General features: G+C 49.5%; 1 protein-coding gene across 11 annotated transcripts in view; it reads right to left on the bottom strand.

The window, feature by feature from the left end:
- Window positions 1-23,909, bottom strand: part of Morn1 (MORN repeat containing 1) — a 59,604-nt gene that overhangs the window by 23,407 nt on the left and 12,288 nt on the right. For all 11 annotated transcript variants that reach the window (XM_076565811.1, XM_076565812.1, XM_042272273.2 and 8 more), the window contains 4 exons: window positions 20,699-20,795; window positions 19,896-20,006; window positions 14,578-14,701; window positions 13,952-14,124 (listed from right to left, as the gene is read on the bottom strand). In XM_076565811.1, the coding sequence (XP_076421926.1) occupies window positions 13,952-14,124; window positions 14,578-14,701; window positions 19,896-20,006; window positions 20,699-20,795 (505 nt within the window). The remainder of the gene's footprint in view (window positions 1-13,951; window positions 14,125-14,577; window positions 14,702-19,895; window positions 20,007-20,698; window positions 20,796-23,909) is intronic.

Raw genomic sequence — 23,909 nt, 5'->3', positions numbered from 1 at the left:
ACTGTCTGTAACTCCAGTTCCAGGGGATCTGATACCTTGACAACAATGCACATAAAATAAAGTTAAATAAATTAAAAACAAAACAAAAACCCTTGCTCCTCTGAGTTGCTTATGCTGGGTATTCTGTCATAATGCCCCATAAGTAACTAATGCAGACCATCTGCCTTATCGTGAGTGTGGAAAGGTGTGGTCTGAGAACCAACGGGCTGTGCCGCATCCAGATGACCCTCCTGGGGCTGCACACTATGTGACCTGGGGACTGGCCCCAGGATCAGCTGTGTAATGGCTATTTATTGGGTAAGAAAACTGTACAGGGTTTCTAGCTTCAGCTTTGCCCTAATTCCCTCCCCTGCAGGCCAGTTTTTGGTGTTTCTTTTTTTTTGTTTGTTTTGAGATTTTATTTATTTTTATTTTATGTGTCATGGTGTTTTGCCTGCGTGTATGTCTATGTACCACATGCATGACTGGTGTTAGAGGCAGGCAGGAGAGGACATTTGATTCCCTGGAACTAGAGCTATAGACAGTTATGAGCTCCCCTGTGGGTGTTAGGTATTGGACCTGAGACCTCCGGAAAAGAAGACAGAGCTCAAACTGTTGAGCGATCTCTCCAGATACTCTGCCTCGCCCAATGGAACTCTCTCTTAGACCAGGCTGGCCCCGAACTTAGAGATCCGCCTGACTCTGCCTCCTGAGTAAAGTTGTGTGCTGCCAACGCCCTAAACTTTTGATAAAAGAATAAATCAAAACTGTCCGGAGCAGGGCAGTGGTGGTGTACACCTTTAATCCCAGTACCCAGGAGGCAGAGGCTGGCCTTTGTGAGTTTGAGGCCAGGCTGGTCTACAGAGAAAGTTCCAGGACAGCCAGAGCTACACAGAGAAACCCTGTCTTGAAAAACCAAAAAGAAAAAAAAAATTAAGACTAGGCATGGTGGTCCATGCCTGGAACCCCAGAACTCAGGAGGTGCAGGTAGGAGGATCAGAAGTTCAAGGTCATCCCTGACTACATAATATATGAAGCCAGCCCAGGTTATACAAAGCCCTGATCAAAACTAAAATAAAAAAAAAAATTCTAATTTCCAAATGTTGATCTCTAGAACCCTGGATGGGGTGTTGTATAGCCTGATGAAAATGGTGACCATGGCTTCTGTTTTCTGAGCCAGGCTCTGTGATGGGCAGTGGTGGCTCTGGGACCCCAGGAAGATGCAACAACATGGCTGCTGAGCAGAGCCACCAGAGCTACAAGGTACCGTGACAGTGCAAAGCCCGCCCTCACCCGTCCCCACACTCCTTGCCAGTGTTGTCTACCCTGCTTTCCTGTAGCATGGAAAATGGATCTCATCCAAACACTCTTGAGCGTTTTATGAGAGCTTGCCTTGGGATCCAGAGTGAACACCAGAGTGCCATTTCTGTTTAGGTTCTACTTGGTGGCTTTTTAAAAAACACTTAAGGCAGGGTCTCATTATATGTAGTCCAGGCTGGTCTAGAACTATGTAGCCCCAGCCAGCCTTGAACTCATGATAATCCTCCTATTTCAGCCTTCCAAGTGCTGAGGTAATAGGCATGAGCCGTGGCCTGCCCCACGTGATTTCTTTTCTGAAGAGCCCACGCTCTGTGCCACACCTAAGCTCGTTGGAAACTCCTTTGTGAAACTCTGCAGCCTCAGGCACGCGGCTGCTCCATGCCTGCCTTCTGGAGCTCTGTGTCAGAACTGCTTTGGAACAGGGAAGCCAGCGTGCTGCTGCTGGCAAGCTTCCAAGACTGGGCTAATTCGAGGTTCTTTCTGAGTCTGTTTCTGACACCCCCGCCCACTCCTCGCCTTCAGGAGGCTCTCCCCAGCCAAGCTGTTTGTATACAGCGAAACAGCAAGGCTGGGCCACTGGGACAGCCCCAGGCCCTGTAGGGATGCTGGAAGGACCCCAGGCCAGGCGAAGCTGATATGAGGTCCCCAGGTGCCTGTTTATGTGGGGTTCCTGGGGGCTTTTTATCCTCTGCAGGCACCTCTGCTCAGAAGCAGCAGCTGTCCAGGGCAAGCCGGGTACAGTGAGAGCTGAAAAGCAAGAAGCAAAGCCATCCCAGAGACAAGTCTGGGTGTCCACCAAGCCCTTCTGAAACCCTGCTGACTCTAAATGGTTGTAGCTGGAACATGAGACCCTTATGTCCCTGGGCAGGATGGATACACATAGTCCTCAAGATCAGGGCACCTCGAGTGAGCAGAAACAAACTAGAGGGCCCTGGGTCAAGGCCACAGGTGAACAGAGCTACTCACAAATGATCATGAATGGTTGGGGTTCCCACTCTGGCTAAGCTCATGCCAGCAGTCACAGAGTAAGTAGAAAGGTTGGCTGACGGGTCCTGGGTGGGGATAGCGGGGTCCTGGGTGGGGACAGCAGGGTCCTGGGTGGGGACAGCAGGGTCCTGGGTAAGGGACAGCAGGGGTCCTGGGTGGGGATAGCAGGGTCCTGGGTAAGGGACAGCAGGGCTCCTGGGTGGGGATAGCAGGGGTCCTGGGTGGGGACAGCAGGGTCCTGGGTAAGGGACAGCAGGGGTCCTGGGTGGGGATAGCAGGGGTCCTGGGTGGGGATAGCAGGGTCCTGGGTAAGGGACAGCAGGGGTCCTGGGTGGGGATAGCAGGGGTCCTGGGTGGGGACAGCAGGGTCCTGGGTGGGGACAGCAGGGTCCTGGGTGGGGACAGCAGGGTCCTGGGTGGGGATAGCAGGGTCCTGGGTGGGGACAGCAGGGTCCTGGGTAGGGATAGCAGGGGTCCTGGGTGGGGACAGCAGGGTCCTGGGTGGGGACAGCAGGGTCCTGGGTGGGGATAGCAGGGTCCTGGGTGGGGACAGCAGGGTCCTGGGTGGGGATAGCAGGGTCCTGGGTGGGGACAGCAGGGTCCTGGGTAGGGGACAGCAGGTGAGGTAGGAGCTGCCAGGGATAATTCTTGTTGATTTGGCTTCTCTTTCTCACTTCCATCATCACTGTCCCTGAAGCTGGGTGTGGTGGAGCACACCTTTGATCTCAGTACTTGGGAGACAGGGACAGGAGGATCTCTGTGAGTTCAAGGCCAGCCTGATCTACATAAGTGAGTTCTAGGACAGCCAGGATTTCATAGACTCTGTTTTTATTTATTTGGTTTTTTGAGACAGGGTTTCTCTGTGAGCCCTGGCTGTCTTGGAATTCACTCTGTAGACCAGGCTGGCCTTAAACTCATAAAGATCCACCTGCCTCTACCTGCTGAGTGCTGGGATTAAAGGTGTGTGCCGCTGCCACAAAACAAACAAACAACAATAATAAAGCTGCCCTGCAAGCTGGCCAGGATGCAGGCAACCTTGCTGCTTGCCTGGTGGAAGGTCTTTAGAATGGCCCAAAGACACAGGAGAGGGTGAGCTCAGCACTAAGGGTCACCCCTGAAAGCAAGGATGACACACTGGCAGACCCTGGTCTAGAGATCTGCCTGTCCCTGCTGCCTCTACCACGGCCCTCCATGGAGTGGGCCATGCTTCCTCTCTCCGGGCCTCTGAGTGGTTTCAGCATTGGCACTGTCAGCAGAGAATGTCAGCAGAGCAGGCAGAGCCACCCAAGCGGTGGTGGTCTATGTGACCATCTACCACTGAAGATGCAATGCATCCGGTGCAGCTGTGACCTCCTGAGAGGGCCACAGTCCCACACAGTGCACCTTGACCTGCTGTCCCAGGAGTCCTGCAGGCTGTAGAGCTTGTGGCCACCTCCTGCCCAGCAGTGTCGAGAGGCCTCCTGGTTCTCAGAGCTGTGGGGAGCATGAGGCTCCTAGGGCAACCTATCTGTGTCCCACCGTGGACTCTGGCTGTGGAGGCCAGCAGGGCTCCTGGTACTTGGGAGGATGGGCACAAAGGGGCTGCAAGGGCTGCAGGCGCCATCCTGACATCAGGGTGCTGCTCAAACCGTCCAGCAACCGCACACTCTTAGGAAACGGCAGGCAGGAGGGCAGGAAGGTCTCTTCTTTCTTTACTCATAAAAGCTACTGGGGAGCTAGGGGTGTGGCTCAGTGGTATCTGTGTGCTGGTATTGGCAAGGCCCTGGCTTCCACCCCTAGTACTGCAAAAGTCCACCAGAAGAAAATGTCTCAGGTCTACAGACACTGCAGACATCACAGACTGCAGGGCTTGCAATTTATCCCAGACCTAAAGTTTTCCACCAAATTCACAGAGCACCATGGCAGGCACACAAGGGCAGACCCCGGGACCAGTGAAAGTTCCAGACCAGGCCTTCTGGGAAAGTCTCTCTGTTTGTGTTTGTCCGTCACAGGTCCTACAGCAGTTAGAAGCGGCCTCGGGTCTGCTCCCACACCCAGGTGGAGTGGGGAGTCTGAAGTTACCTGCAGGGTCCGCTCTGGGCTTGGTTACAGTGGCAGCTCAGTCCCCACTGAGCACTGTGTCCTCCCCTTGAACTCCGCCAGGATTTTATGGGGCTTCAAGGCCACCTAAAATGTCACACGCTATTAGACTTACAAGACATCCCAGACTTGCTTCTCCAGGCACACACTCTTCAGTGGGCTCTGATTCAGGGTCATTAGTCTTTTTTTTTTTTTTTTTTTTTTTTTTTTTTTTTTTTTTTCTCTTTGAGGCAGGGTTTCTCTGTGTAGTTTTGGTGCCTGTCCTGGATCTCGCTCTGTAGACCAGGCTGGCATCGAACTCACAGAGATCTGCCTGCCTCTGCCTCCTGAGTGCTGGGATTAAAGGCACTCACCACCACTGCCCGGCTAAGGGGCATTATTCTTTATTTAAATGCCCAAATTGTCTCAGGTTGGCCTGCAGTGCCCTTCCCCATTGTGACTGGAGCCCTGCCTCTGGCAGACACTCTTAGCAGTTCCCCTCCCATCAGCCCTGCAGGTCCTCATCTCCACACTCTGGTTCTCAAGAAGCCAGGGTGTGAAGATCCAGCACCAGGTGCCATGCCTGCTCTCTGCTGCTGGGGGCCTGCTCACACACCCAGCTGTTTGCACATAGGTATACAGGCACACATCTATGTCTACTTTTATATTTGCCTATAATACCACACTCAAACACCCTTTGGCTTCTGAAGGTCTCATTTTCTGTACCAGACCTCCTTCCTCTGGGCTCTCAAGGCAGGGACTCATTGGATCTACCCTACTATCTTGACTCTGTCACCACTGTGGTCCTTACAGAGCCTCCCCCAATCTCTCAGGCCCAGACCACTCCTTGCAGTGAAGCTTCTTTATGCCACTTAGGGCCCCTCTTTCATTGCCTTTAGCATCCCTCATGGCCCCAGATATGTCCTCATTGTTAAGACTTAATAACTTTAGGATTGATTTTTTTTTTTTTCAGAACAGGAAGGGAGGGAAAAGCCAGAGAGACCCTCAGGGGCTGGTGGGATAGCTCAGTGGATAGAGATACTTGTTGCCAAGCCTGACCCAAGTTTGATCCCCAGGAACCACAGAGAGGAAGGGGAGAACTGAACTCAGGAGAGTCGGCATCTGACCTCCACATATACGTCATGGCAAAAAGATGTCCTCCTTCCATAAGTAAAGACAAAGATAGAACTAAACTTTATAAAGAGAGAACCTTTGAAAATTAAGAAGCCCTAGAGGAAGGGAGTCAGTGAGAGATTCAACTTTACTCAGAAGACAAAAGAGCAGTTATGCTGAAGGCACAGCTGAACCCTGGGGAAGGGAGGGGGTCCTCTTCCTCTTCCTCCACCCCTCCTGCATGTCAACGTGGGGACCCCACCCACCTCACAAACCCTCTGTGTGTCTTTGCACAGATACCTAACATCTGAGCAGACTTCCACTCTCATTACTATTTTGGCATGGGAAGCAATACGTCTTTTTATGCTAAATTTTTCTGGGACATTCCCTCTATATAATAATTCCTCAAAGGAGAATTTATAGAACAAACTTCACTTTAGAAATACAGCTCTCTCAGGCTATCCTGCAGTAATTAACCATAGACAATTAATATTAAAATGCAGTGTCACCCTGTGAGGCAGTGAAATTTCCAGAACTCTTTGCTACACATTCCGCCACTTTATTGGCGAGATTGAATTAGCAGCAAAGGGCACCTTGGTTTTTAAAACTGTCATACAATAACGGTTGATTCTTCATAGATCAAATGTGATGAATGCTTAAAACCATTTGTCTAACACATGAAAAAGAGAAATCATTCAGACCAATTGAAAACATTCACTAGGAGGGTTTTGCATATTACAAAAAAAAAAAAAAAAAGAAAGAAAGAAAGAAAGAAAAGAAATCCAACCTTCTCCCATGGCACTGGCTCCTCTAGGTTCCCAAAGCTAATTTGCAAGGGATTGTCTGAGCCATGGGCCCAGAGCCCACCTCGTCCCTCCTGCAATCACCAGCCGGCGCCCACAGCGTCCACCCGCAATCATCCCCGCACCTGCCGCATGAGTCAATGGGCCCAAATTGCGGGGCGCGGCAGACGCCCCACCGAGAACAAGGAACACAAAGGGCTCTGCGCTTCAAGCTGTGGGTGGGAATTACAAAAGGTTAAGAGACTAAATATAAAAAGCCCTTTGAATATAAAATCAATGTGCTTTGTTGCTAAAATCTGGGTGCTGTAATTTATCCAAAATAGGACTTGCAATATCTGGCAATAGTCCACGCCTAGGAATTGTCGGTTCTGCTCATCGAAATGCAAATCGTCTACTGGAAACTTAAAAACAATTAAAACAACTGAAATATTTCATATCAACAGAATAATGAAATACCACACTTTGCAATTACCTATTACTGACATTAGGCCTCCAGAAGCAGAATACATTTTCTCTTCATTTTACTTATTTGTGTAAGTGGAAACACAAGTTTTTTTGAGGGCTTGTTTTTTTTTAATTGTCTGGAATCCCAGACCAAGGAGGCCTGAGACCCTAAGTCCTAGTTGGAGGCATGGTGGGCCAAGGCCAGAGATGCCTGGGAGGAGGGGCAGTATCCAGAGCTGCCTCCATGACCTGGTGGCTGGTACATGTTTAGCAAACCTCAAGAAGTCTACCTCCAGGTGAGGCAGGGAGCAGGACTGACTGGTCTCCTCTGTGGGCATCAGCAGGCTCTCAGGGCATCAGTGGCCTCCACACAGTAGACAATGCCTCCTGAAGCCTCTCCTGCCAGCAGTGTGGAGCTCTTCTCACAAGGCCACTGTGTCACATTCAAGTCCAATATCTTTCAGTCCAGAGAAATTGAGGGTAGTCTGGGGATGCTGTGACTCTGCAGAGGGATGGGGCTCCCTCTACCGTGGCTGTCGACCTCAGGCTTCAGGATCACGCTGAAACCCTGATGATTGCTCTAAGTGTGTGCTGCCTCCTGCGCTGCTTTAACTTCAGGCTGACTCATGTGCTCTCTCTCTTTCACTTGAGTCTCCTTCCCACCTCCTCCTCAGGGCAGCCTGACCTCTGAGCTGGGTTGCTCCAAATGGAAACCCCTCACTACTCAAAGGTGCGAAACAGGAGGTTAGGTGAACATGCTGTCTGTCCTCTAGTGAGTACATAGTAAGAGTGGGCCTAGGTAGCATGTCCCCCTAGCTCTCACATGAATGGCCCTGAGCAGAGGCTGTTGGTCAACCTGACGAGCTCTGCAATATGCAGTCGGCTGAGACCATCATGGCCCTTTGCACACTCCCTGCTCTGGCAGAAGCAGCAACCTGCTCACGCCCAGTGCTATTATAGCTGGTAAGCCCACCATCATAGCCCCATGGTTCTGGGGTGCTAGAGGTTGGGGGTCAAGGTACAACAGTCTTTGTCACAGATACAGAGTGGAGGCACGGTCGGTCTATGCCTAAAGCAGTGCTGGGGACCCTCTCTGATATCCATTTGTGTATGCAGCATTGACGGTATACCTTGTATACCTTGATGGAATTTCTCCTTGGCAAAGATGCCCACTGTCCGGTTTCCCCTTCTCCTCTGATAATGGAGCCTAATCTTTGTTGGCACATTATACTTATCTCCATGTGACCTGATACATAGCTGTGTAACCAAGTTCTGCTCCTCATATTTTCTCCCTTCCTAGCATGATAAAATTTAGCATGATATCTGAAGCTTGTGCAGCCTTCTAGGATCATGACAGTAAATGAAAATCATAGAGAAGCATAAAAAGAGACAGAAATGGGGATCCCATGGCTGGTGATGAACCTGCCCCTGTCCCTGGGCTGTCCCTGGGCTACTGTACAGGGAGAAGCAAACATCAATGGAGTTGAAGTTATTATTGTGCCATTTGCTAAAAGCAGCCATATTTCATCCTAAGCACTCATCCTTCTCACAATGAAGCCACATTTTCCGGGAGCACAGGTCAGTCCCATATATCTGGACTAGCTCGAAGCAGCAGGGGTGTGTGTGCGGGGGGGGACAAGTGGGATGAGAATCATTCTTGGCTCTGGCTATGCTTGGTGCCTAGTATGTAAGGGACATCTGCATCCGACTTCTGGTGGTATCCTACATTCCCCTACACAGAAACACCATCCTAAGGAGCCTCAGCAGGAACAAGATCCATGCAGCTTTTGGTCCCCTTCATCTCAGGCCTTCTTCTGAGTTAATAGCTATTGATGTGAGCTCTTGGGCTCTTGTCTCTGCCTTGCTCTTTAGTGTCTTGTCTAGATGGTAAGATGAGTAGGCAGTTTCTGAGATGACCAAATATATAATCAGGACATCCTTGACCCATGGTGCCTGGCTCCTTCCAGACCAGCATGGGCAGAAGTTCTAAGCTGGCTCTCAATCCTTCACATAGCATTCAGAGCCACATGACCTGAGAAAGCCTCACAGCCTTGGCAAGGACCGGCCAACAAGGGATGGATGTTGGCACACAGTGAGACGGCAGAGCACCTGCCATGGACAAGAGCAAGATGATCAGGGTTCTGACTGTGTGAAGTCCACTCTAAGGACATAGTCCCTGGTCTGCTTTCTCCTTACACAATGAGACTGTTCTGGATTTCTACCTATTACTGCTTTCTTTGAGGAAGCCAGTACCCCACTCTGGCTGGAGTCTCTAGGCACAGTTTGACATTTCTTCTATGTAGGATTTGCCTTTTAGTTCCTTGTCACAGGTTGAGGCATGCCTCCCCAGATGCCTCCTCCTTCCTGCCCACCCAGAGAGGGGCTCTAGGAGCAGCCCCAGATGTGGGAGAAGCCCCAGCCAGGTCCTTGACACAGGCTTTGTCCTAAGCTGTAACATTCAGGCTTCCTAGCTACAGGGGATTCATCACTCTTTTGTTGAGGGTCTTTTTTTTTTTTTTTTTTTTTTTTTAAATCAGACCTTGCTCTTGCCCAGGACAGAGTTAAACTTCTGTAGTGACTTAAGGGCTCTGCAGAATGCCTAGGGAGGAAAGGCACATGGTGAAGGGACCTTCCATACTGCAAAGGCCTAAAGGCCAGAATAGGAAACTGGAGGTGCTGGGTGGGGCCCCTCAAGTACTGCTGGGATCACTGGGGCAGAGGAGTCAGGTGTCTTTGTCCCTGGGTATAAAAGGCACACTAACAGGAGAGAGTAACAGGAAAGAAAAGTCAGCTTTGGAGGCTATGTTGATAGAAGGAAAACTAGTTTAACTGGACGGTAGTCTGAAAATTATTAGTATAATAAATCTGTCCTAAATGGGATCACAGAAAACAAGGGTAAGACTGAAGAAATGAGAGAAGGGTGTGCTCTACTTTGTCCACCATGGGCTGGTAAAAAGAAGAATCGCCTCTCCTGGGTTCCTAGTCCTCTTGGCTTGGGCCTCTGCCTTTCCCTGCCAGGGATCTGGGTTTCTCATGCATGGAATGGCAGCAGAAGAGTTACTTCAGCTGGAAGCAGTTCTAAGGAGCATGTTCCAGTGCTTGGTCCTGGAACACTGGGGGGCTGAAGGGCTCCCGGAGAAGGATGGGAATTCATGTGTCTCTTACTCAGTGAACAGTTCAGTTCCCAGTGGGGTCCAAGGGCCTGAAACTGCCTACCCAGGGGCCACTCCTGGGCCCTTCAGCCCACCTGCTGAGACAGGTGGGCAGACAGAGCAAAGATTTATCCGTTCTATGAAATAAGCTTTAAGAAAGGTAGAACTAGAGCTGGAGAGAGGATGGCTCAGCAGTAAGAGCACTGGCTGTTCTTCCAGAGGATCTCAGTTCAATTCCCAGCACCCACATGGCAGCGCACAACTGTCTGTAACTCCAGTTTCAGGGGATCTGACACTTTCATACCAATGCACATAAAATTTAAAAAAGAAAAGAAAGGAAAGGTAGAAATAGGCAGAAAGCCATTCTCTGACCCTTGGTGTGCCACCTTGGGTCAGTCTGGATTTAAATGGGTCCACCCTCACCCAGCCCTCCTGCACATGGCGGGGGTGGGTGGGGTGGTTATGCATGTGGCTTGCCAGCTCTAGGAGGTGGAGGTTGCTGATTTCATTTTATAGAATAACCTCAATCCAGTTAGAAACAGTGGAAATGGCAGTCCAGCTCTCACAGATGGGCCGGGTGCTGGCCAGCCCGAGGAGCTCCCAACAGGGACAGTGGCCAGGGGTGCAGCTCAGTGGCAGGGCATTTGCCTGGGTCAGTGTCAGGTTCAAGCCTTGTGGCTCTTCTGAGAGCAGAGCCATGCTCCTTGGGGTTTCCTACGTGCCTGAGACCCCAAGGTGACACATATCTCACAGGTCCCAGAGGGAACCTGGGCCTGGCTCCTGTGTTAACTACTGGGTGTACTGGGGACCTCTGGGGGTCCTGTGCCCCCTTGGTGATCTCTTCTCAGGCTGTCCTGGGATAATATCACCACAAGGACCAGACTCTGAGCCACACCGTGGAGCTGCCTGTAGGAGACAGGGCGGGCGCTTTCCAGAAGCACAGAGCAAGCTCCGAAATCTGGGGCCTGGTTTTCATTGAGACCGCAGTACTTGGCTCCGAAAGTCTCTCAAAGTGGAAGGCGTGGCACTCAGTGAGTATTTTTATGCAGAAATATGAGAACTATTCTGCCGATGCAGCATGAAATTGCTCCTGTGACTGAGGTGGAGTCAGACAGAGCAGGAGGTGGACCAGGCTGGCTCCTGGGGTCCTGGCCCCAGGCCAGAGCAGCATGGCTTCCGTTCCTGGGTATCCAGGGTCTGGTTATCCTCTGGAGACTACAGCTTGCCCATAAGGGAAGAATATGAGTCCTCACCCTAGCCTCTGTGTTCACATTGGAGAACCTTCTGCCTTTGTTACTTGTCTCAAGATGGCTGTTTGGACAGCCATCTTCTTGTCAGAAATGTTACTGCCCTGGCAAAGACAGGCATATCACACTCTGGGAGCCTCTGGCCACCTACTGGAAGGATTTCTGGGGAGTCGGGGCCAGCACCCCAAAGATCTGTGCGACTGAGACTTTGAACTACCGCCTTACCACAGTCCTTTTGTCCCTTTTCTATCGTATGAATAACACAACCACAGAAAGAACAAGCCATGGGTAACTGCCATGAGGGCCTTGGTGGGTCATGGGGCCACACAGGGCTTCAGAAGACTCAGGATGAACCTTAGGAGGCTCAGGAGAGCTGAGGCAGCCTATAAAGAACATGAGCTGGAGTCAGGGGAGACCTGGCAAGAGGATGAGTGAAACATGTTGGAGGCCATAGGCTGTATAACCAGGGTGGGCAGAAGGGACAGAATCAGAGTATAGGGAGCTCCAGCCTATGGAGAAGCTGGACCATCTGAAGAAAAGAGGAGCCAGGGAGGGAGGTGTCATCCCTTCCTAATGCCAGCTTGAAGGTTTCTGGGCTGAAAGGCTGAGACAGGCAAAAGGCAAGAAAAGATTAGGGGGTAGGAGGGCTCTGTTGAGGGACTTGTGTCAGGAGTGGGGAGTATGCCTAAATGGAAACTTCAGGGTATTCACCTGACTAGACAGCCACCTGGTGATCTCAACTATGTACTAGCTGCAAAGGGAGGGACCCCACTTAAGGCTGTGTGGTCTACAAGGACAAAGTGAGTCAAGGTAGGACTCTGGCTCCCACTGGCAGCCACAGGGAAGCAATAGGCAGGAGGGATAGACATGTCTGAGGCATACTTGTGATGGCCAGAAATGTTCTGTCAAACCCTGGCCTTTGCCAGGAATGGTGGCATATATTCATAATCCCAGAACTAGAAATACTGAGGCAGGAGGAAGATGGCTGTGTAAGCTACATAGCAAGACCCCGTCTCAAAAATCAACTAACAAACCAACTAACCAACCACCACTAACTAATCCAGGCTTATCTACAAGTTGTGGAGAGCTATGGGACTCTCATCTCCATGCCACATCTGCCCTTGGTTTCAGGTCTGGGGTGTGCTACAGATTTCTAATACCCTGTTTTGCCTTGCTTGTCGCCTAGAACAGTGGTTCTCAACCTGTGGGTTGTGACCCCCGGGGGTAGAACAACCCTTTCACAGGAGTCACATATCAGATATACTGCATATCAGCTATTTATATTACCATTCATAACAGTAGCAAAATTACAGTTAAGAAGTCATAACAAAAATAATTTTTGGTTGGGGTTCACTACAGCATGAGGAACTGTATTATTAAAGAGTTGTAGCATTAGGAAGGTTGAGAACCACTGACCTAGAGCCTATATTCTGTGCCTGGCAGCCAGAGAGCTAGAATCCCAGTCCTGGGGGCTGGGGATCCTGGCTGTCAATCCCAAGTCAGAGAGTCCACAAAGGGCCCTAAACATCAAGTGCATGATTTTTGCCTGGAAGACACCCTCTTACTGAACCTTCTCACTCCTGTTAAGAGTTAGAAGACAGCCAGGCAGTGGTGGCACATGCCTTTAATTCCAGCACTCGGGAGGCAGAGGCAGGTGGATCTCTGTGAGTTCGAGGCCAGGCTGGTCTACAGAGTGAGATCCAGGATATCCAGGGCTACACAGAGAAACCTTGTCTCAGGGGGAAAAAAAAAAGAGTCCAGAAGAATCAAGATGCAGGCCCACATCAAGGAAGCCACAAGAAGGCACACGAGGCCGTATGATCCTGGTGGCACTTCACCCACCTCCAATGAGATGCCTGTATTGGTGCACACACACTGCCAAGGTTGCCCCTGTTGCCACAGTAAGATGCAAGCTGAGCCAGGCATGGCGGCGCACCCCTTTAATCCCAGCACTCAAGCAGAGGCAGGCAGATCTCTGTGAGTCTGAGGTCAGTATGGTCTACAGAGCGAGTCCTAGGACAGCCAGAGCTATGTAGAGAGAGACCCTGCCTCAAAAAAAAAAAAAAAAAAAAAAACCAAACCAAACCAAACCAAAACCAAAAACTAAGGAAAAAAGATGCAAGCTCAGTATTTATGATTTATCAAAGTGTAAGAGAACTTAATATCACCAGGCATAACAAACTGCAGTGATTAAACTTCAGTTGCACGAATAATTCTCAAAAGACTCAAAGTAAATCTGGCTTTGAATTCTTCCAGTATGCAGTTCCACCTGCCTGGCCTGGAAGTAGGGACCACATCTTTGTGAAATGTGAAACAGCCGGGCGTTGGTGGCGCACGCCTTTAATCCCAGCACTCGGGAGGCAGAGGCAGGCGGATCTCTGTGAGTTTGAGGCCAGCCTGGGCTACCAAGTGAGTTCCAGGAAAGGCGCAAAGCTACACAGAGAAACCCTGTCTCGAAAAACAAAAACAAAAAAAAAATGTGAAACAGACACATATGCATTGAAATGGCCTGGAAAGCCAGGCAGCTTGTGACCAAACAGGACCCGCGGACCCACAAGCCATTTGTACTGCTCAGCTTTGGCCAGCCTAGGACCATTGGTCTTACATAGCTGCTGGGCTTGTATAGTAAGGATGTAGGCCACATGATCACCTAGAATAGGAAGCCCCATCTCCCGGCTGGCCCTGTAAAGAAGGTTATATTTGCTCTCTGCTGACACCAGCTCAGGCCTGGGCCCAGTCTCCTGAGCTTCATGTTTCTCCCAGGTACACTGTGCCTTGTCACCTTCCCACTCAGGTTCTAAGCACTGTTACCTTGCATACCCTTGGACTGCTGATGTGGCCCACTCACCTGGCAGGATGCTGGGGGTATCTCCCTGGCCATGGAAGGCTCCTGAGTCCAGCACTGGCTCTGAGTCTCTCTTGGAGAGTAGTATGTCAGCTCTGGCACTTTCCACATTAGACCCAGGCTCCAGTCCCCAGGACATGGGGATGGACAAAGGATAGGAAATACACTGGAACCCACTAGGAAAGAGATAACAAATATCACAGTGTGGGTCAAGAGAGCGGGTGGGGAAAAAAGGGTAGGGGTCAGGGGCTGGGGCAGGCAGGGGGTAGGACTGAGGCAGCTCACACTCTGTATATGTCCTGGGACATATAAGTCCCTGACCCTGGGACTTAGACTAGTCAAGGAGCACTATTTAGTCATACTTGGAGGGTTGCTTGCTAAGCTGGGCCAACTAAGGCCAAAGAAAAACCAGTCAGTGGGTCCCCTCCTGCTCCCTGTGGCTCCCTCCAGTCCTCCAACCCCTGTCGACTCACCTGCTTCTATTTCTACCTGTCAAAGTCTACGGTTGGCACTGGATCCAGGCCTGCCCCAGTTATAGCACATGGGGAATGATGGGCAAGGGAACCATGGGGACATCTCTCTAGTCTAATCTCCTCAGAGTGCTCCTAGGGAGGATGTATTGTCCTTACAATGGTGTCTGGATGGGTGTCTCCATGTGATCTTCATCCATCTTGAAAAAGCTGACCTCAGAGTACTCTGGGAGTTGCACATATCTGACTCCAGCTGAGATCTTCAGGATCCGGCCACTCTCACCTTCCAAAGGAAGAAACCAAGAAACATATCCTTTATACCGTGTGAGGAATCAAAGATCCCGGCCAGGGGTGGTTGGATCTGGCCCCACCCTAGAGTTGGGCTTAAGGTGAAGGGCATCTGTGCTGCCTCATTTATAACTGATTATGACTACATTCACCTTTAGCCAGTCACTTGGAAGGTCCCTGATTTGACTTCCTTGGATGAATGCCTGGCAGAAGTCTCCTGCTGGCCTTAACACTTCTGGGCTTCCTCTTTTACTCTGTACCTCTGTTCCCTCACCTTGAATCCTGGACACTGACCCTTCAGCTCTGGACCTCGTCTCCCTGAAGGCCATCTTGTTCTGGCCAATGGACTTTATACTCTGGGAGGGCCTCCTCCTAACCATCTTGTGGGTCAACACGATATGACTTGCCCTAGGCTGGCCAGTTGCGTTCTGTTCATCTACTAGCTTGACCATGGGTTATAGGCTCAGCCTCAGTCACCCACCTCCCCAGTCACTGATACAGGGCCAGGTACACAATGGATGCTTAGGAAGCATTTTCTGAGTGGACATGCCGACAGGCCTGGTGCTCTAGAGCACAGGGCTTGAGGAGTAGACAACAGTCTTCTCTGAGCCACAGAGCACAGATCCACTGGGCCCTTCTGGGGCAAGCAGAGGTAATGAAGCCAGGCACATGGCCACATCTGGAGGACCCAGTGAAGAGAAGCATTGGCTAATATATGAGGAACACCTTGAGTGTTGTGGGTACGGCAAGATGGCTGTGTGAGTGATGGGCAGGGGTGTGATGGAGTATAGAGTAACAGTCTTGAGCTCCCAGACCTGACGCAGAGCTCTGAGGTGAGTCTCCAGCCTTACAGGGGACTTAGGAAGTGGCCAAGTTCTACAAACTAAGGAAAAACTTAGACAAAGTGGCAGACTTCAGTGGGCTGTGACTTGAGGTGGCAGTGGAGAGGCCCAGCTCAGACCCGTGGTGCTTCCCAGCAAATGTTCTCAGCTGAAGAAAAAGAGCTAGAAATCTGGGGAGGGAGGGAGGAGAGCCTCCAGAGTTATGCAGGATTCAGGGACATCAGAACACAGCTTTGGGCACACAAGCAACAAGACTCCATGAGGCTACAAAAGAACTAAAGACAACTAAGGGGCCTGAGGCTCACAAGGCTGGGGAGCGCCTGTTCTTACTAGCCTAGGTGGAAAGACTCAGAAGTCACAGGAGACTGGTTAGGTAAGTGCTCATAGGGCCTTGCTTCCATACTGAGGAACATGCTGCTACTAGATGGTGCTTTCTCTATCAGACCTGTTGGAAAATCATGAAAACAAGGCCAAAAGGATTAAGCCTTTTCCATATAACTTAACTCTGCTTCAGAACAAAAGCTCAAGAATATTTATAGGAATACAAAAATATTTGGCATCCAACAAAGTAAAATTTATAATGCCTGGCATTCACTCAAAGATTACTAGGTATGCAAAGAATGCAGGAAAGTATAGTGTGTAATGAGGAGAAAAAATAAATTAGTTGCAAATGACCCAGGTGCTAGAACTAACAACCAGGGACAAATTTATTACAATCCAGACTGTAATCCCACCACTTAGAACAGTGGAGGTAGTAAGATCTCAGGGCCATCCTCCATTACAGAGTGAGTTTGAGACCCTGTCTCAAAAATGAGAGTGGGGGAACCAAGTACTGTAACTGTTCTTATGCTCGTCAGTGAGGTAGAGATACAGGCGGTAAGAAAAGAACAAGAGACAAAGACTACAAAGCTGTCGGGCATGATGGCTCCTGTCTGTAATCCGAGCGCTCAGAGGTAGAGGCAAGAGGAGCTGCTGCAAAGTCAAGGCCACCTACTGTACATACTGAGTTCCAAGCCAGCTACGAATACATGGAGAGATTCTGTAAACAATGAGTGAGATAAAAAGTACACTGGATGTGATCCACAACAAATTAGCTGATGCAGAAGGAAAGATTTGTGAGCCTAAAAATATAGCTAGAGAAGTCATCCCTCCCTGCCCTCTCCCCCAAAATCAAACATGAGGGCGGGGAATGAGAAGGAGGGAGGGACTCTGCAAACCGTGGGACAATTTCTGGCAATATCACACATGGGAAAAAGAATCAAGCGAGAAAGAAACTGCTGCAGAAATAATGGCTGAAATTTTCCTAATGTGATGAACCTGGAAGTCCATGGTGCAAGAAGCTCAATGCTAGAGGAGACGATGGAGCAGCAGTTCTGTAACGGAGGAAGAACCAGAATCCTACAGCTGGAGAGGACACCTCAAGGCACCCCTCAGAGCGGCAGCATATCAAGGTGCTTCCAGATATCAACCGTCAGCTTCCATTACAGGAAGTGGTAAGGCCCTGGGAAGATGACACTGGATGGAGACATCTATAGGAAGGCATGAAAACCAGAAGAGAGTTAGTGAGAATTGTAACTAATGAGGCAGGGGCTGGCAAGGTGGCTCAGCAGGTAGAGGTGCTTGCTTGCTGCCCACTCTGATGAGGGAAACTGCTGGGACAAACTGGGGGGCACCGTCACCAGGGGGTGAATCTGCATCTCCCATATTAATAACTATTGGGGCCAGACAGTGGTGGTGCACACCTTTATTAAATCCCAGCACTCGGGAGGCAGAGGCCTGGTCTACAGAGTAAGTTCCAGAATGGCCAGGGCTACACAGAGAATACCTGTCTTGAAAATTAGAAGAAAGAAAAGGAGATAAAAATGTAAACTTCTTCGCCCAGCATCTCATAACCTGGTGTGGTGGTGTACAACTGTAACTGCAGTACCAGACCACAGAGAAAGGAGTTCAAGATCATGTTCAACTATATATGGAGTTTGAGGACAGCCTGGGCTACAGGGGACCCTGTTCAACTTCCACCCCCCCAAAAAACACCCCCAGAAGATATAACAAAATCAGCAGTAATTATTAATCATACTAATAAAGCAATTATAATCAAATATCTCATGGAAAAGTCATTTATTAATAGGTTTTTAAAAATACTGTAAGACTTATACATGGAAAATGCACATTGTTGAGAGAAATCAAAGTATTAATTAAACACAGTTTTCTGTCTATGAACTATAGGCTCAGTGCTAAGAGATGGCTCACTGTGACCCCATTCCAATCCCAGCAGGTTTTTGTTGTTAGAGGAATTGACAAGCTAATTCTAAATTTATATGGAAATGTAAAGGACCCAAAGAGCCAAACAGTTTTGAAAAAGAGCAAGGCTGGCGGATGCCCCAGTTTCAAGGCATGCTGAAGGCTAAGATTAAGATGGATGGTATGGCACAAGTGAGATTTACCTGATAAAAGTGGTCACACAGGTCAGTAGGCAGAACTGAGAGTCCACACAGAAGCCTAGTTCAATGGAGAAAGGATAGTCTTCCCAACAGTCATGGCTAGCGGATGGATCAGACACTTGTCTTATTCACAAAAGTTAGCTCAAAATGGAACACTAACCTAAAATATGAACACTAAAATAACATAAAACTTTTATAAGAAAATAGTCTCTCCTGGGCAGTGGTGGTGCATGCCTTTAATCTCAGAGGCAGAGGCAGGTAGATCTCTGAGTTCAAGTTCAAGGCCAGCCTGGTCTACAGAGTGAGTTCCAGGACAGCTAGAGCTACACAGAGAAACCCTGTCTTGGGAAAAACAAAAAACAAAAAACCAAACCCAAAATTTAAATACATTGACCATGTGATGCTGCAATGCTGCTTGCAGGTGTACACAGATAAAATCTGTGCTGACAAGACCTTGTGCAGTATTCACAACAACACTGTCCCTAACATTAGTCTGAAGGCAATCAGGTGTGGCCTGTCTGGGCAACAGGATGCTGCTGAACAGTATGGAAGATGAGGCCAATAAACACTGCAATGCAGAGGCATCCCCAAACACCATGCAAATGGGAAGCAAAGCAAAAGACCACATATGATATGACTCTGCTTGCATGAAAATTTCAAGAGCCAAATCCATAGAGACAGGAAATGAGTGAGGGACTGGAGTGGGCACAAGACTAGAAATAGGATCAAAGGGTTTTTCTAGAGGCCTGAACTGTTCTGAAAGGGCACTGTGATGTGATGGTGGCTGCCCGTATCTGTAGATTTAAAAGAGATCATGGAATCTATCTGGACATGATAGCACATGCCTGTAATCCTAGCTCTTAGAAGGCAACAGAAAGATCAGTTCAAGGCCTGCCTCAGCTACATATTGAGTTTGAGGCCAGCCTGGTCAGTTTCAAGGGATCTGATACCCTCTTCTGGCCTCTGTGGGTACTCGAATGCATGTGCGCATACCCACACAGAGACACACAACACACACATACACATATCATTATTTAAAAAAGAGATCATGGAATAATTTAATACTGAAATTAATGGTATGTAAATGATACCTTAATAAAGTTGCTAAGCCAAATTAATATATACATTAAAAACTTTATTCTTAATTATGTGTATATTGTGTGTGTGCACATGAGTGCTCATAGAGGCCAGAGGTATCAGAACTCCTGAGTTATCAGCCCCAAGCTATGTTCAGTGGTTCTGAGTCACCAAATATGGGTACTAGGAATTGAACTTGGGTTCTTTGCAGAAGCAGTCTGCACTCTTAATTGCTGAGCCATCTCTCCAGTACACACACACACACACACACACACACACACACACACACACAAAATGACTTTTTCACTGAAGCCCTCAACTTAGGTGAATTAATAAATATTGGGAATTAACATGGTAGACAGGGCTTTAGGAAGTCAGTGGGCCATACCTTGTCTTGGGCCACTTTTAGGTTCAGTTACCTAAAAAAGAAATCTGATTACCCCAGAGAGGAAATGAGAGGCTGCCTTTAGCCTAGCTGAGTTACGGTCCATGCTGACCTGCTGAGCCAAGCTGACCATATATTTTTTATCTTCTATGCTCTATACAATGCACACTAGTCAGTGAGTGAGGGTCTGCATGTGCCAAAACACATGTTCATGTGTGCAAATGCACATGCCTCTCAAGGCACACATACACTTGTACACACAAGACTACCTCTTCCTGGCTGTCTTACAGGCCTCCCGAACCTTCTGCTGAAACCAGGCTGCAGGGACTTCTGTAATATTATCTCAGGAGCAACCCCACCACCTTACCCAGGTCTGCTCCACTTAAGAGCCTGTAGAGCCCACGTCTTCTGGAAGAGCAGGATGGCCACCCTGAAGACACTTACTCTTAGCAATGTCCCCGTCATCTTGCTGTAGCTGGACCTTCAATGTGAAGGGAGAGCCTTGGGACACTTCCAATACCTCTGGGCCCAGAACCACAATTTTCTTAGCCTGTGCTGAGGGTAGAACACAGCTTTAGTGTTTGTGACAGCCTCAACCAAGGGCTCCAGTTCTTTCTCACCCTGTTATAGGTCTACCAAGATGAGGCTGCTGGGGCCGGGGCCCCCAGTATCTGTTAGGCATAGGCAGGTTGGCCGAAAGTTTAGATCAAGGGACTCATGTTTTTAGCTAGGCCTACCCCTGAGACGGCATCTCTTTCCTAAGTCTCAGGATAGGCCACTAGGAACAACATGGGAGCAAAGGATGGCCAGGAAGGTACCAACCCAAGGTAGACATGGGTCGCTCTGCAGTCATGTCATAGTGTAGAGATCTCAAGAGAGCCTGATAGAGGCGGCAGGGGTAGGGGTGTCAAGTCAGCATAGTTTGACCAGGTAACTCCCAAATTCTGTGGCTGAGAGGCCCCATGTATAGGAGGTATCACTATGGCTGGGGAGCCTGTGGTGGGGCTGCAGCTGTGAGAGCCCATAGGTGGGAAGCCCTGCTTGGCTCTGCATAGGCACAAGCCCCTTTGAAATCAACTAGAATGTGCTTTTCCTGAAAAGGGTTGGATTTTATGTTCCACTCCATCCCAGCTTGGTCCGACACCTCCCATGGGGCTGCCCAGGGTCACCAGAGATACAACGAGGCCAGGCTCAAACACAATCCCCAGCACACCTCACAAGGACATGGGAAGTCTGGGAACACTTACCTGCTGGGTGACCATTGATAAACATCCCACAGTAAGTGACACCTGAGCAGTGGGCCAATCTGCCAAGCCCACTGAAGACATCACTGTGCCACTGTCCCTGCACAAAGAACAAGGTGGCCTTAGAGGGTGGCTCCAAGGAGTCCTAGGTCCCTTTATTATAGGAACGTCCAAGGCTGTGAGGTTAATGCAGCCTTTCCTTTGGTGGTGAGGCACTGCATTCTGTTAGGAGGGATCCAATTTGCTTTGCTAAGTGTTCTCCCCTTGAATTTTAATGATGCCAGGAAAGAGGTGAACAAAGGCACAGCACACACCACGCAAACAAACACCACTGAACAGGCACTCTTTTAGCACAAAGGCCTCCTAATACAAAGATGTGGCACTTAGTTGATCATGAGGAGACCTGAACCTGTGACTACAATGGGGCCAGGACCAAGGTGGGTTTTTCTGATGCCCAGAGCTTTTAAATGAAAAGGCAATTAAAACACACTACTTGAGCACCCACACACCTTGGAGTGGGGGTGGGGCACCACTCTCCAAGCCCCATTTTGCCTCCTCTATAGTACACCTGGATTCCCAAGCAATTGTGTGAAACAGCAGGAGGATTACTTCTATAGAAAAATTTTAAATCAGAATGGTGTTTTATTTGATTATGAATTACTTGTATTGGGGAAAATCAACCAAAAACAGGCTTGGTTTAAGTCATTCTTCTGCTGAAGTTAGTTGGGCACCAGCTGCCCTACTGTGTCCTGGACCCCCTCTGCATGCAGCCTGGGCTCCCGAGTCACTGGGCCACATTGTCACTGATGGGAGGGGAACACTGGCCAGTGTCTGAGAATGCAGACAGAATAGGAAAGTGGGTGGTAGTGTTCACTCAGGCCTAGAGGTACTGAGAGGCTGTGGTGAGAAGGTGAAGCCCTAGTAGGGTCAGAGTCCTGAGAACCTGAGAGAAAGCTTTTGTGTGGACCGTTGAGAGCATGGCTACAAGATGGGGAGCTGCTGGCCCTGAAAATCTCATGCCTCTAGGCCTCATTCACAAACAACAGGCAGCTCTAGGCCCTCTCAGTTCAGGAGAGGTCAGCAGCTAGCTGTGGAAGATGTGAGCAGGGCCTGGCTGCTCACCCTCTGGGATGTGGGTGGGTCTTCATCCTGAGAGTTGCCAAGTTATCCCTAAGCTAGGCTCCAAGGTGCCTGGGTGGCTCCATTCCTCCAGTCCTGAAATCCCCAACTCGGAAACAGCACAGGAAGCACCATAATCCCAATACAGAGCAGTGCATTCCTGGAGCGGCTGGTGGTGGGGGCTCAGTTGACAGGGTCCCAGCCCAGCAGACATCATTCACCCCACCATTTCACTTGATCCCACAGTCTTATGCTATGAAGAGTGTCCACTTTGCTTTGGGCAGGTTGCCACCTGCACTGACTGTGACAATCCTTTCTTGTCACTGCAGATGTGGATGCAGCAGGGTTAGGAGGGCAGACATCAGGTTGGCTCCAGAGATCACAGGCTGCACTGAATACATTGAGCCTTGGGAGCCCTGCTTGGAAGCCTGGGAGGTGACCCATGGCACAGGACCTTCCCTTGGTCCTGCTTTCTCTACCATGAGAATTCAGGTGTCCCATCAAGCGGGCCAGTCTTTAGTTTCCTGGCTTCTCTCTAGCGGCTTTCCCACCCCCTCCTGTGACTGCTGTCCTTACTGTATCCAATCTTTTTCCTTCCTGTTCCAATTCTCTCAAGGGTGACAATAACACACAGATGGCTGGTGATAAACGTTCTGAGTGGATACTACAGGAGGGGCCACCTTGGCTCTGGCTGATAGACTCTCCAATGTGTCCTAGGCTCTGAGCTATAGAACAGCTGTTTTTCTTCTCTTTGCTCACTGCCCACTTGGGCTTTCTGGAAAGTACCAGTGTGGGCTTTCAGAAAAAAGGCAGGTCAGGGCATGTGGCCAGGTGCCTGTTCATAGGGTGGTTGCCATGGAGGGATGTGGCCAGAAAGGAGTGCCGAGGCACCGGCAGTGATAAATACAGTGATGTGGAGGTGCCTGCCGGCAAGGCCAATAACCTGGGCAGTGGTGGGTAAAGAGCTGTGGGTGGCACTAGTCTGCCACAGAAGCCTTTCATCTAGCTGCTCCCTGGCATCTCCAGCTTAGTGCTCACCATCCATAACATTTGCCAGAGTTCCTGAGGTGGGTGGCCAGTGGGTTGCATGCTAGAATCAGAGCCTATGGTAAGAGCTGGAGCTTGGTGTTCCCGGCTTCAGGTCAGCAGCACTTGGATGCTACAGATCTGTGCAAGAGACTAAAGACACTAACCTATGGACTTGTCTGAATAGTATAAATTTTATATTGGACATTTGCATCCAGATCATGAATAGATACATGTTATTAAAACTCCTAGAGTGTCGGGCAGGCTCCTGTAGATAACAGCACCCTTTTATGGTGTCCCTGTAAAGCAGCCCAAGGAGGCAGCTGGACAGGTACTGGTCTGGACTTGAGAGCCAAGAGCCCTGGAACTGCCAGCTCTTACCTGGGCATACTTAGTGTGGAATCAGTCTGCGAGTCTCAGCACTGGGAGGCGGAGCAGGGCACCACACTCCCACCACAAAGCTCCAGGGCATTAGAGACCCTGCTCTCCTCTCTGCCCGGCTGCTGCCTGACAAGCAGGGAAGGACAGACACATACGATGGGACAGAAGAGGGTGATGATGACACAGTCAGCCACAAAAGTCATTGAGGGCTCAGATTTGCACCCCAAACCAAGCAAACAGAGCAAAAGGAGCCAGTATCAGGAAAAGGATACCCAGGATAAGAGTATAGCAGTCTGCTGTGACTGTACAGTGACCCCAAAGAGTGGCGCTCAATCTTATTCCTGCCCCTTTCTGCCACAGCTGCAGACCACATTTATGACAGTGAGCACACTAAGTTTAATAAACTGCAGGAAACAAACCCTTGGCCCCTCTCATTGTGGGAAACATTTTCCAGTTAACCCATGCTGTTTTTTTCCTATACTTTTATTAGAAGTGGCTCTATAGTGGCCACACCCTACATAGATGTGGACTTGGGTGCAAGTCCATCCTGGGCAAAAGTTTACCTCTTTGCTCTTGCACATCTTGGTCCTTCCTGGGGTGAACAACAAGCTCCAGACATTTTTTGAGTTGGTCTCCATGATATTATGGCATGGAGGGGGCAATTAGCACTGACTGTTGCTAGGCCTTG

This window comes from Peromyscus maniculatus, chromosome 2 (assembly GCF_049852395.1).
Source record: "Peromyscus maniculatus bairdii isolate BWxNUB_F1_BW_parent chromosome 2, HU_Pman_BW_mat_3.1, whole genome shotgun sequence".
Taxonomy (NCBI): Eukaryota; Metazoa; Chordata; class Mammalia; order Rodentia; family Cricetidae; genus Peromyscus; species Peromyscus maniculatus.
The sequence above is the reverse complement of the archived record's forward strand: the minus strand, read 5'-3'. Positions and strand labels throughout refer to the sequence as shown.